At 42.1% G+C, this 13,085-nt stretch overlaps 1 protein-coding gene across 1 annotated transcript; it reads left to right on the top strand.

The window, feature by feature from the left end:
* Positions 1–67: 67 nt before the first annotated feature.
* LOC146642741 (uncharacterized) lies at positions 68–2,678 on the top strand. The gene has a single exon (XM_085399318.1). It carries the CDS (start codon positions 342–344, stop codon positions 2,676–2,678), a length of 2,337 nt encoding a protein of 778 aa, XP_085255444.1. The 5' UTR covers positions 68–341.
* The last annotated feature ends 10,407 nt before the right edge of the window (positions 2,679–13,085 follow it).

The raw sequence follows: 13,085 nt of genomic DNA on the forward strand, positions 1-13,085 counted from the left end.
CAAGCACGTGTATGCGCATGCGCACATATTAGAATCCCTTCCATCGCTTCTAATATGTGCCCCTTCGATCGCTTCTCATATGTGCGCATGCGCACATATTAGAATCGCTTCGATCGCTTGTGACGTGATAACTTTGCTTTGATCCTTTCTGATGTCATAACTTTGCTTTGATTCCAAAACCTATAAATAGGAGCGCTCACCTGTTACTTTATGCTTAACGGACGTTGACCTGCAGCAACTAAAACCCTTTTGAGAAGATTTGAGAGCAATTTACGAGAGAAACCAAAACAAGTTCAGTTTTGTTTCTCACCAATTCACAGCGCAAACAGACACATTACACCATGTCAGCCAACCCATCCTTCGGCTCAGATGAGCTTGGAATATCTAAAGGGACCATTTTGGGAGATCACCACATGGTGGAGGCTTTCCTTGGAGAAGGAAGCTTTGGTGTTGTAACGAAATGTCGCGATACAAAAAACAACAAAACTGTTGCTGTTAAAGTCAACAAAAGCGACCCTGAAATTCTGCTCCAGGCAAAACTGGAAATTTTCATCCTGGAGCAGCTACGACGCTTGGATCCAGACAGGTGCAACATTGTGGAATGGAACGGCTATTTCCTCGATGGAGAGCGCATTTGCTTGAATTTCGAACTCCTCGACCAAAGCCTGTCAGACTACATAGGGGATCGGAATAACCAAGGTCTCCCAATGAGAGAAATCAGGCCAATTTTGCATCAGCTCGCAAATGCTCTATTCCACCTGGGTTCTGTGGGAATAGTGCATGCTGACCTCAAACCTGTCAACATCATGGTTGTGAACCGCAGTGAGTCTCAAGTCAGAGTCAAACTTATAGACTTTGGCATCGCATGTAACACCTCTGCAGTGATTCCTGGTGACTGTGTGGGGACAATTGGTTATTGTGCACCTGAGATTATGCTTGGCACTCCATATGATGAAGCAATTGACATGTGGTCTCTGGGGCTGGTAGCTGTGGAGCTTGCTACAGGGGTGCCTCTCTATCCTGGGGAAGACGATTATGACGTTTTGAAATTCATAATTGAAACCCAGGGTCAGCTACCAGATCATCTCCTAGAGTCTGGCTTGTACACTGACAGCTACTTCATCGAGGATAACTACAACAAACAGCGCTGGACATTTAAGACCCCAGAACAATTTCAATACGAGACAGATTATCGATCCAAGGAAACTCGATCGATAAAACTTAAGTGTCTCGATGACCTCGAACAACTGCTGAAAGTTAGGCGAGGATCGGAAAATGGCCAATCATTATTTGTAAGGCTAATCAAAGAAATGTTGGCCTTGGATGCAAATCAGCGCATAACACCCTCAGAGGTTCTGAAGCATCCCTTTTTCCACCCTGGCCTCTCAAGGAGAACCCCCTGCACTGACATGAATAGTACAGGGGGAGAACTCCTTGTGCTCTCTCAGCAGCCTTCAAGCTGGAAAAGTCATGGATCACAAAAATTCAGCTGCAGTTTCCAAAACTCAGTTGAATTTCCTCAAAAAGGAGACATCAACACCTCAGCCAACCCATCTGCCTCTGAAGATGATCTTCAAATAACGGAAGGGACCATTTTAGGAGATCACCACGTGGTAGAGGCCTTCCTTGGAGAAGGAGGCTTTGGTTTAGTAACCAGATGTCGCGATACAAAAAACAACAAAACCGTTGCTATTAAAGTCAACAAGAGCGACCCTGAAATTCTGCTCCAGGCAAAACTGGAAATTTTCATCCTGGAGCAGCTACGACGCTTGGATCCAGACAGGTGCAACATTGTCGAATGGAACGGCTATTTCCTCGATGGAGAGCGCATTTGCTTGAATTTCGAACTGCTCGACCAAAGCCTGTGGGACTACATTGGGGACCGGAATAACCGAGGTCTCCCAATGAGAGAACTCAGGCCAACTTTGCATCAGCTCGCAAATGCTCTGTTCCACCTGGGTTCTGTGGGAATAGTGCATGCTGACCTCAAACCTGTCAACATCATGGTTGTGAACCGCACTGAGTCTCCCGTCACAGTCAAACTCATAGACTTTGGCCTCGCATGTCCTGCTTCTGCAGTGATTCCTGGTGACTGTGTGGGGACAACTGGTTATTGTGCACCTGAGGTTATGCTTGGCATTCCATACGACAAAGCAATCGACATGTGGTCTCTGGGGCTGGTAGCTGTGGAGCTTGCTACAGGGGTGCCTCTCTATCCTGGGGAAGACGATTATGATGTTTTGAAATTCATAATTGAAACCCAGGGTCAGCTACCAGATCATCTCCTAGAGTCTGGCTTGTACACTGACTGCTACTTCATCGAGGATAACTACAACAAACAGCGCTGGACATTTAAGACCCCAGAACAATTTCAATACGAGACACATTATCGATCCAAGGAAACTCGATATATAAAACTTAAGTGTCTCGATGACCTCGAACAACTGCTGAAGGTTAGGCGAGGACCGGAAAATGGCCAATCATTATTTGTAAGGCTAATCAAAGAAATGTTGGCCTTGGATGCAAATCAGCGCATAACACCCTTGGAGGTTCTGAAGCATCCCTTTTTCCACCCTGGCCTCTCAAGGAGAACCCCCTGCACTGACATGAATAGTACAGGGGGACAAAACCTTGTGCTCTCTCAGCAGCAATCATCGTTTGGGTGGCCAGAATTCTAGGGGAGCTAGAAATTCTTGTGGAAAAAAAGCCCAAAACAATAACATCAACAAAAACAACCAATGAATGTGGTCTTAAACTTGGGCACAATTTGGCTTGAAATCCATCAACTAATCTCTCAATATTCAAAGCGGAGCAGCAGACAACTTACCATCACATCAGTCCTTCAATCAGACCTACAACAAACGTCTTCAGTCTCTCACCCCAACCGGTCGCAGCAGATGGCCGCCCCAACCTGAGCCTGGTTCTGCCGGAGGTTTCTTCCTGTAAAAAGGGAGTTTTTCCTTCCCACTGTCGCCAAAGTGCTTGCTCATAGGGGGTCATATGATTGTTGGGTTCTCTGTATGTCTTATTGTAGGGTCTACCTTACAATAATACATACAGCCTTGAAGTGACTGGTGATGTGATTTGCTGCTGAATCAATTCGGAACTAATTGGAAATCTGGATATTAATTAAATAAACCTGCTTTGAGCATCAATTAATTGTTGTTTGAAATTCTTTATAAATATATAAATATAGTGCCACTCTTCTACTGTTTAAATTGCAACTGTTTAAAACTGACTAATTTATTCATACACTTGAGCATAAACACACGCACAGTAAATGGCCTGTATTTGTACAGCGCTTTACTTAGTGCCCAAGGACCCCAAAGAGCTTTACACTACATTCAGTCATTCACACATTCACACACTGGTGATGGCAGCTACATTGTAGCCACAGCTGCCCTGGGGCGCACTGACAGAGGCGAGGCTGCCGGACACTGGCGCCACCGGGCCCTCTGACCACCACCAGTAGGCAACGGGTGAAGTGTCTTGCCCCGGGACACAACGACCGAGACTGTCGGAGGCGGGGCTCAATCTGGCAACCTTCCAATTACAGGATGAACTGCGAACTCTTGAGCCACGATTGACCTATATACACATATACTTTACAGTACTAGTCAGTGCTTACATACTAGTTCTTTTCCCTACTTTTTCATGCTTACTGGTACAAATGCCTGTTACTAGAGTTAAATGCTATCAATGTATTCTCACAGTTATGGAACTGTACAAATGCATACAAAATAACGCTCACGTAAACATAACTGTGCACTAGTTTGCCCTTATTGCTGCAGTTTGTTTCAAGTTGTTCTCTCTCTCTCTCTCACACACACACACACACACACACACACACACACACACACACACACACACACACACACACACACAATGTAACGTTTCAGCAAGAAAATACCGCCCCTCCCCCCCACAGTGACACCACCACCACTAGTCTGCACAGCTGACATAAGGCAGCATGGATCCATCCTTTCATGCTATTTATGCCAAATTCTGACCCGACCATCTGCATGTCAGAGCAGAAATCAAGACTCATCAGACCAGGCAACATTTATCCAATCTTCTCATGTCAAATTTTGAGAACTGTAGCTTCAATTTCCTGTTCTTAGCTGACCAAAACGCTCTTCTGCATTCTTTGGTTGCAACAAATGGTTGTATGAGCTACGGTTGCCTTCCTATCAGACATTTTTCTCTGACCGTTGACATCAATAAGGCAGTTTTTCCAAGAGAACTGCCTTTCACTGGATATTTTCTCTTTTTTGTCACCGAAAAGGGTGTCTGTGTTACTTCTTGTCTTATATATATTGTCTCTGTTTTCCTCTGTCCTTTGTCAGAGTGCCTGTTCACCTACCCCCTGTGTCTCCATATTCCCAGTGTTCAAGGTTTCCAAGTGTTTTCCCAGTTTAGGTTTTCATGGTTGGTTCTGTTTGCTACTCAGCCAGAATAAACAGCTCGCTCTTTTTAAAAGTAGGCTCCAGAATGGATGATGGCATGTTCGCATGTCTTTATGCAACACTGAGTGTGCTGAACTAAAGGTAGGCCTAGTTTCATTTTCATGGTCATTATTATCAAGACAATGATTACGCCTTATTCTGATTATTTCTCCCTTTTGGAGGTGTAACGTTTACATGAGGGGTGTAGGAACATTTCCCCCTAAATATGTTTAGATACATTTTTGTTGAAGTCACAGTTTTTGTCGTATTGATGATGCAGCTAGAATAAGTGCTTTTAAATAAAAGAATAACCATTCAAAGTGCTCAGTGGTGAAACTGTAACTCTTTCAGAGTTTGACAGCTGGACAAGTGTGAGGAGAAGTTGCTCTTTGTTGATGGTGGTCGATGCATTTAAAAACAGCCCAAAACGATAGTCCCATAGTCAGGGGGTCGCTGTGGTTTAGGACAATTCCTGAATATTGATAATCTAGATTGGCAAAGCTTGCTGCGCATGTCACTTGAGTCATATTCATAGGTTTGCCATATAATATAGCATGCTGCGTTGTAGTAGGCATGTGTGAGCATATATATCTGTATCAGGCGTTGTTCATCCAGGGATGGATGTGGTCCTGTGTCACTTCGACCAGGTGTGAATTGTCATATGTCCATGTCCTTCTATACAAGTTGGCTTCTTGATCCATTAAGTGCATCAGAGTCCATGCTGTAAGCAGCAGGGCCAAGGTGGTAAACAGAATAATCTTCATGATGACCAGACACACCGATTTCTCTGGTGAGTAGACTACAGGTGAGAAGTAGAAGGCGGGATATACCCAATCAGCCCTCCCTTCACCTGTAGATCACCAAAGAGTCGGGGTGGTGGTGTCTTTTAGGTTATGCTGTCACTCACTTCCACTTTTTTGCAATGGCTCTGGTGGATCCAAAAGGGCCTCTCAGCGATTTTGCAAACTGTTGGCGTCATTAGGAGTACTTGGTATGGACCTTATCGCCTGGGTTTAATCTGCAAGAGACTCTTTGTTGTGCTCTGGTGGACATCTCTAAACACCATCATGAGTTCAGAATCAGAATCAGAAACTTTATTGTCATTGTCACGAGAACAACGAAATGAAGAATGGTCCCCGATCATTGCATCATCCCTAGCAATATCAAAATATAAATAAAACAATAAAATTCAATAAATAAAATAGATAGAATACTTAAAATACTAATAAGATGTAACAGTAAAACATTCACATACATTCCCACACACATGCTTCAGACCGTGCATAGATTAACACAAGAGTGGCGTGATGGACATTTTTTTTGTAGTATTCAGATGTGTTATTGCAGTTGGATAACAACTGTGTTTGAGTCTATTAGTCCTTGCTCTGATTGCCCTGTACCGTCTGCCTGAGGGCAACAGTTCGAACAGGGAGTGGCCAGGATGTGAGGTGTCTTTTATGATGTTTTGGGCCTTTTTAAAACAGTGGGCGTTGTGTAGAACGTCCAGTGTGGGGAGAGGGCAGCCAGTGATCTTTTGGGCGGTGTTAATGATCCCTTGGAGTGCTTTCCTCTGAGCCCCTGTGCAGCTAGTGTACCAAATACATATGCAGTAAGTTAGAACACTCTCAATGGTGGCTCTGTAGAAGGACACCAGCAGTCTCTGTGTGATGTTATTCCTCCTGAGAATTCTCAGGAAGTACAGTCTCTGTTGGGCCTTTTTCAGGCTTCAATTTCAACCCAATTATACTCCTCTGGGCTTCACCTTCCCACTGGCCCCTGTACCCTTCTCAAAGTGTCCTTTGTTGTCTTAAATCTCCAGCAAACACAATCTGTTTCTTCTCCGTTTCCTTTCAGTATTTTCCTTGTAGATTAAGTCCCAGCCAGGCAAAATATCACATTCAATGCCTTTAAACAGTTATGTCACAGTGTTCTTACCAGCCTGCTGTTAATTCTTCAGGTTCACGATGCTCTGTTGGTCTTCATCAGGAGATTGACTGTCCTTTGAGCTTCTTCTCAGGATCGGGACAAGTGGGAGGTCAAGCTGTAAAATTTTAAGCCAAACTTTGGCTTGTTTTTTCCCAATTATGTTAAATCTATGGTTTTGCTGCTATGCTCAAAATTCTAGGTTGAGGAAAGTCCACCTTTATCTATTTGTGGCCTATATTAACACACTAAACCATACCATTAATATCATTTTCATGTCTTTTCTTAAAGCCTCCATTGCTTCATCTGGCTAGAGTCTGTCTCTTCTGTTTTTCTCTCTGGGTGCTCACTCCTTCTATAGGCATGCAAAGGTCCTGTCACACACACACTTCCTGTTACTCTCTTTTGTGTTTCTACAGGCTAATCAAACTCATTTTGCATTTACAATCTACAAACCCTTTGTAATTCTACTAACTTTTGATCTAACATGTAGCGTTATTTACACAATAATTTCATATTTTAATAAAATCCATGTATATGCATATCCATGTCCAAGAATAAACACTGAAAGAGAAACACTTCACTGTTGAGGTGTTGAGTTGCACAAACCACCTGCAACTCAACACCTCAAAGACCAAGGAACTGGTTGTGGACTTCGGGAGGTCCAGAGAAGGTCCACTGCCGGTTCAGATAAAGGGGGAGGAGGTGGTCAACAAGTACAAGTACCTCGGGCTGTGGGTGGACAATAAACTGGACTGGTCATGCAACACAGAGCACCTGTATAAAAAAGCCCAAAGCCGACTGTACTTCCTCAGGAGGCTGAGGTCTTTTAACATCTGCAGGAAGCTCCTGAGGATGTTTTACCAGTCGGTGGTTGCTGGAGTACTTTTCTATGCTGTGGTGTGCTGGGGGAGCAGCACAGCAAAGAAGGACTCACGCAGGCTGGAGAAACTGATCAGGAGGGCTAGCTCTGTGGTCGGCATGAAGCTGGACACTCTGGTGACAGTGGCAGAGAAAAGGACATTAAAAAAACTGCTGGACATTATGAACAATGCTGCTCTGCACACGGCCATAAACAATCAGAAGAGTCTGTTCAGTGACAGGTTGCTTCTCCCCAAGACAAGAACTAACAGACTTAAAAACTCCTTTGTCCCACACGCCATCAGACTGTTTAACTCCACTCTGGAGGGGAGAGGGAGGGGAAACAGGAGGACAAAGGAGGGGGGAACAACTAAGCTGTAGTGCCTCTTCACCTCACTGTACAATACCTTTGTGCAATACTTTTGTTAATAGTCAATGGTGCAAATAGACCTCAATACTTGAAATGTGCAATTCACTTGTATTTTTATTTTTTATTCCTATTTATTCTATTTATCCCCTTCGTATATTTTATTTTTATTTATATTTGTCTCTGTATTTATATATGTGTGTGTATGTATGTATGTATATATATAACATTCTGTAACTGTAACTTCTGTCGGTGCTGTGCTTTTGGAAACCGAATTTCCCAGAGGAACCCACCCAAGGGATTAATAAAGTTCTATCTTATCTGATTATCATATGAAGTCTAATGAAAGCTGTTAATCTGTTAATATCCTGTTAATCTGCATACAGCAAATACAGAACATGCGACTTTAAAGCATCCAGCAAAGTGATAACTGTCCTCTGCCCACTAAGTAGTGACTCTACAAAAGATTATTTTCAATATCATCTTTATATTATATTTAGTTATTCTCCAGCGCAACAATGTAAGGAGCTCTGTGATTGGTTAGGAAAGGACAGACTGGCCACCTCGATTTTTCTTCACTGCACATTGATCCATAGCTTTGCTCTGTAAAGGCTAACAAAGTGCTTTTGCTTTACAAAGACATTCAGCGTCGGTATTCACTCTTTTAAAATGCCACTGAACACTGGAGTGAAATGGAGCCCTGATCCTCAGAGTTTTATTGTTGCTAACATTTCTTATAGATAGCACAGATAGTGCCCCACTGCAGTAATCACTCATGTCTAGATATTCCTGTTAAAAAGGAGTTTTTCCTCCCCACTGTAACATGGCAAACATAGCAAACGGATAAACCAGCTGAAGCTTCAGACAGCCGTCAGACAGTGAAACACTGCCATCTGCTGGACTCGAATAACACAGACGCTGCTTTGACGGGTGAGGGAGTTTCAACAAGTCTGCAACGACTCAAGCATCAAACTACAGAAATATTATAGCGGACATGGTGCTCTAATGACTGCTTCATTAACGCAGGTCAGAAAGGATCAAACATATCAATAAATTATAAAACACAAAACGTCTCTTATTGCCCAGGGCTCAGGAAGTGAGTGTGTTCCTTATAGCCTATTAAACCTTAGCAGGTTATTTTGATGTGTTACAGATGAAACAGCTATCCAGTAACATTCAGCTACAAAAATGCTTTTTTATAATTACTTTTTTACAGCTTCGTATTGTAAGATGGTGACAGATGTACCCTTAGGCCCCCTCCTTGATTCAGAGAGGGTCTTTCCCTTTTCACGTAAATGGCCTCCTTGACTCCGCCCTCAAACCAGCGTTCATTGCAGTTATTGTTGACAATCACATTGTATCGTGTAACCATCCAGCTCACATATTCAATGTAAATGATTTGTTGAACTCAAGACATGATGAATGTTCCTGCATTAAAACACATCCAGCCTAGTGTTCTCACTCTCCCTAAATGGATCTGTTACATTAGTGATATGTGGGAGTTGTGTTTCAGTCTTTTCCACATGAGGACATTTACATTTAGTTTTTGCTTTACTGATGAGTGGCTGGTTAACCTGCAGTGGTTGAAGTATGTGTCGGTCGTCTGGAAGAGTAGGTGTAGAAGACGTCTTTAATGAATGTAATGCTCTGAAGGTGTCAGTGATTACTGTGAATTCATTATAAAAGTGGATTTCAGTGAATAAAGACAGGCCCTCATGGTGAAGCTCAGGTGTCCATAAAGTGTAACAGGAGAGCTGTGTCATACTTTCAGAGATTTTACATGAGCCAGTCTTTCAAAAATTACATAAATAAATAATTCATTCATTCATCCACAGGAAACACAATGCTCATATCTGAAAGTAAACTCTGATATATATCCCCGACTAGAGTTACTACTAAATAAAGGATCGCCCCAAAATGACTAAATATATAAAGACACTCTCCAGAAGAAGTTAAAGGGATTTTATTTATTGTACAAGCAATATCTTCATAAGAATTACAAATTCTGCAGACATATTACCTTCTTACTGAACCTGTATAACTCACACACAGACGTGTCTGCTGCTTATCTTTGTTCAAACATGATGTTTTATCTTCTCTTCAAAACACATTACTCATCTTTCTGGCATCGTGTTACATGAAAACACCTGCATTCTACCTGTGTCATTGTACCACAAAGACAATGATTGCAACACTGTGCTTGCAAAATAGAAGAAATAAGACGACCAGCAAATACATAAAAGATGGTAAAAGTGATTCCATCTTTGTGTCTCCTCCCATTGTTTCCCCAGTCTGTCTAGTTCCCATATTCCCAGGACACCGCTGGACAACAAGTGGGTATTCCAAGACTGAGAGACAGCCAGAGTTGGCAAAAGATCAGACATTCTTAAGTAGAAGTAAAAATACTATTGTTCCAGTGAAAGTTAAAGTACTGATTCAACTTCATTACTCAGCTAAAGCAAAAAAGTACAGGCTCGAAGCGCTTACAGAGAAAAGCATACAACAGAATGCTGATCGCGGCAGTAACACACACTTGGAGGAGAGGCTCCAGCCGTCCATTCCAGCCCTATCCCTAACATTAACTCTAACCATAACTTTAACTTTAACCCTATCAGGTCTTGTTTTACAAAGCGATTCATGATTAGAACAAAAAACACATTTACACATACCGATGATTTGTCACATAGCATCGTTACCTGTTGGGATGAGAACGTGTTGTTTCCAGAGCACCACAAATTGGGGTGTCTGTAGCTCAGGTAGAGCAGGAAACCTACTAATCAGAAAGTTGCTGGTTCAATGCCCCTCTGCTCCAGCCTGCATGCCAAATATCCTTGGGCAAGATGCTAACCCCAAGTTGCTCTCCGATGCATCCATCGGGAGGATGAATGCGTATTAATGTTAGATAGAAAGCACTTACAGAGAAAAAGCATAGAAAAAAGTGAGTGCATGAATGAGGCAAGTTGTAGCGAGTAGAAACGTTTTATACAAGAACCAGTTCATTTACCGTTATATTTTAGTTTTATTTTCAGTTCTGTACTTTTTACATGTAATATTGATTCATTAGATTGACTACATGTATTAGACCTAACTTGCTGACAGCAAATTTAAACAACCGTAATAATTTATTTTCAGCGTCTGAAATATTTATTTAGTTTGTTTTTTGTTTTCTTTTTGGCTCCTGATATTAGTCAACTACTATTTGTCAATGTTGAACTAATAATGAATCTAAGAAAAGGTATTTGTGTCAGGGCTCTGTGTGCGGGCAGGTGGAGATGTGGATCCAAGTGCAGGACTCTCAGACGGAAACATAACTGAAAACTAGAGATGGCACGATACCACTTTTTTATGTCCGATACCGATATCATAAATTTGGATATCTGCCGATACCGATATGAATCCGATATAGTGTTTTTTAATCAACAAAACTGGTTTTTTTTTTAAATATCTTGCTGCATTTTGTATAAGTTCATACTCAAGTTTAAAACAACAACTACACTAAAGCTATTCTGTTATACCTGTATGCAAAAAATTTTTTTTCATAGTTCAGCAATACTGATCAATCTAATAAACTTAGACCTACACCATCCTCCCTATTCTGGTATTTTAAAGAGTACTTAGCATAAATATTAAGCAACCTAACTAATAGGGTTCCAACTCCCAGCAACAACAAAAATAAATAAATAAAAAATAGGGAACCACCCCTCACGCTCCACCTCATGATGCTTAATCGACGTAATCAACCTTAATTTGACGCAGTGTGAAAAAAAATGCACAGAAATCAATTATTTTTCAAGAAATATTAAATAGATTCAACATCTTTCTTCAACAAAATTGCAGACTGCACAGATAGTACCTTCACAAAGGAAAAAGTACTATAGCTTACTAGGGTATATTAGACTTAATACTTACTATATACAGTAATTGACTTCTATTCATTTTACATCAAATTAAAACTTTGGGTGTCAGATAATTATTTATTAAAAGCTCGACATTTTAAACGAGAATAAGAAAGAAAAGTATGTCTTTGTGCCCCCTTTTCCCTGTTCATGCCCTATCGGCCCCCCTGGCTAAACTTTGCTAGATCCGCCCCTGCAAAGTTACCAGCCGTCAGCTACGTAGAAAAAGATCCTCGAGTAGAAAGTAATATTAAATACATTCTAACAATAGCTGATCAAGCTTAAACGTGCTGCTGTTGTTCAGCCGCTGGTTTCCTCTTTCTGGTGCAAAGTGGGCCAAAAGCAAACCAGAGAGACGGACTCGCGACAGAAAAGCCGATCAGCTGATCATTTAAGCAGTTTCATGATTGAAGTAGCAGCAAGAAGAGGCAGTCGCTTGTTAAGCTTAACGCAGGAATGCTTTACAAACATTCAGAGATGGACTTACACACTTGCTTTACTTCTCTCAGGGATAACTTTGTCGGAGATGAAATGCCGGGTTGCTAGCGAAGCTCCAAATGCTATCCAGACCACCGACAGGTCCCGCATGCCACAGCCGCTCACGTGATGCATACTGTTCGACGTGCTAACGTTCTGAGGTGAGTTACGGCGTGTTGCAAGTTTTGTGAGGTGCTTTTGTGATATTTAATGGATCGGATTACATTTTTTATTTTTCTCCGATATCCGATCCAGTAATTTAGGTCAGTATCGGACCGATACCGATACGTAATATCGGATCGGTCCATCTCTACTGAAAACCACAGCTTTATTGCTGGCACCAACAAAACAGAAACCAAACATGAAACCACTAACTGGAACAAACAGGCAGGATCTGAGGGTCACGACACCGAGCATGGGAAAACACAGGGCTTAAATACACAGGGTAGTAATGAGGGAATGGGCAACAGAAGGGAGACACAGCTGGGGGAGATCAGGGCTAACGAGACGGGGGAGCTAAGCTGCACACACTAACATAAGACAAAGACTTTCACAATAAAACAGGAAACAAGAATTACTAAAGCAGATGCAGACATGACACTGAGAGAGACTAGACACTGAACAGAAACTGTAATACACATGAGAACCCAAAACCTAAGAACTGATCCCTCACCAAGAATAACAGAAACAGATCTATAATGATAATAATAAACAAAGCACCAGAACATCAGAAAACAATCCATAATGCAAAAATAAACCAAAACATAATAAACTCAAAATACTGGGTCCAACGGACCCAGAATGGTGACAATTTGTCACGGTTGGCCAGCGTCAACCGTGGGGATGTGAGGAAGGAGGAGCCAGGCACGGAGCTCTGAATGCAAGCAGTGTGTTTATTTACAGTGAATGGAAAATAACAATAAATCCGCAGTGCGTTCCCGACTCCCGTGAAATGTCCTCTTCCCAGTGCTAGTGTTCCTTGTCTCCGCTCCTCAGTGTCTGAGCACCCCGTGCTCGCTGCCCTCTCGTCTCCACGCTTCTCCTGGGGAGATAACAAACAGGCAGCCGTAAGACACATACAATGCGGCAGACTATCCGTACTGACTGGCCGAGAGA

The sequence above is a fragment of the Rhamphochromis longiceps genome, linkage group LG23 (genome assembly GCF_057381845.1).
Source record: "Rhamphochromis longiceps isolate RC_006_pf linkage group LG23, R_longiceps_female_GT1.1, whole genome shotgun sequence".
Lineage (NCBI taxonomy): Eukaryota > Metazoa > Chordata > Actinopteri > Cichliformes > Cichlidae > Rhamphochromis > Rhamphochromis longiceps.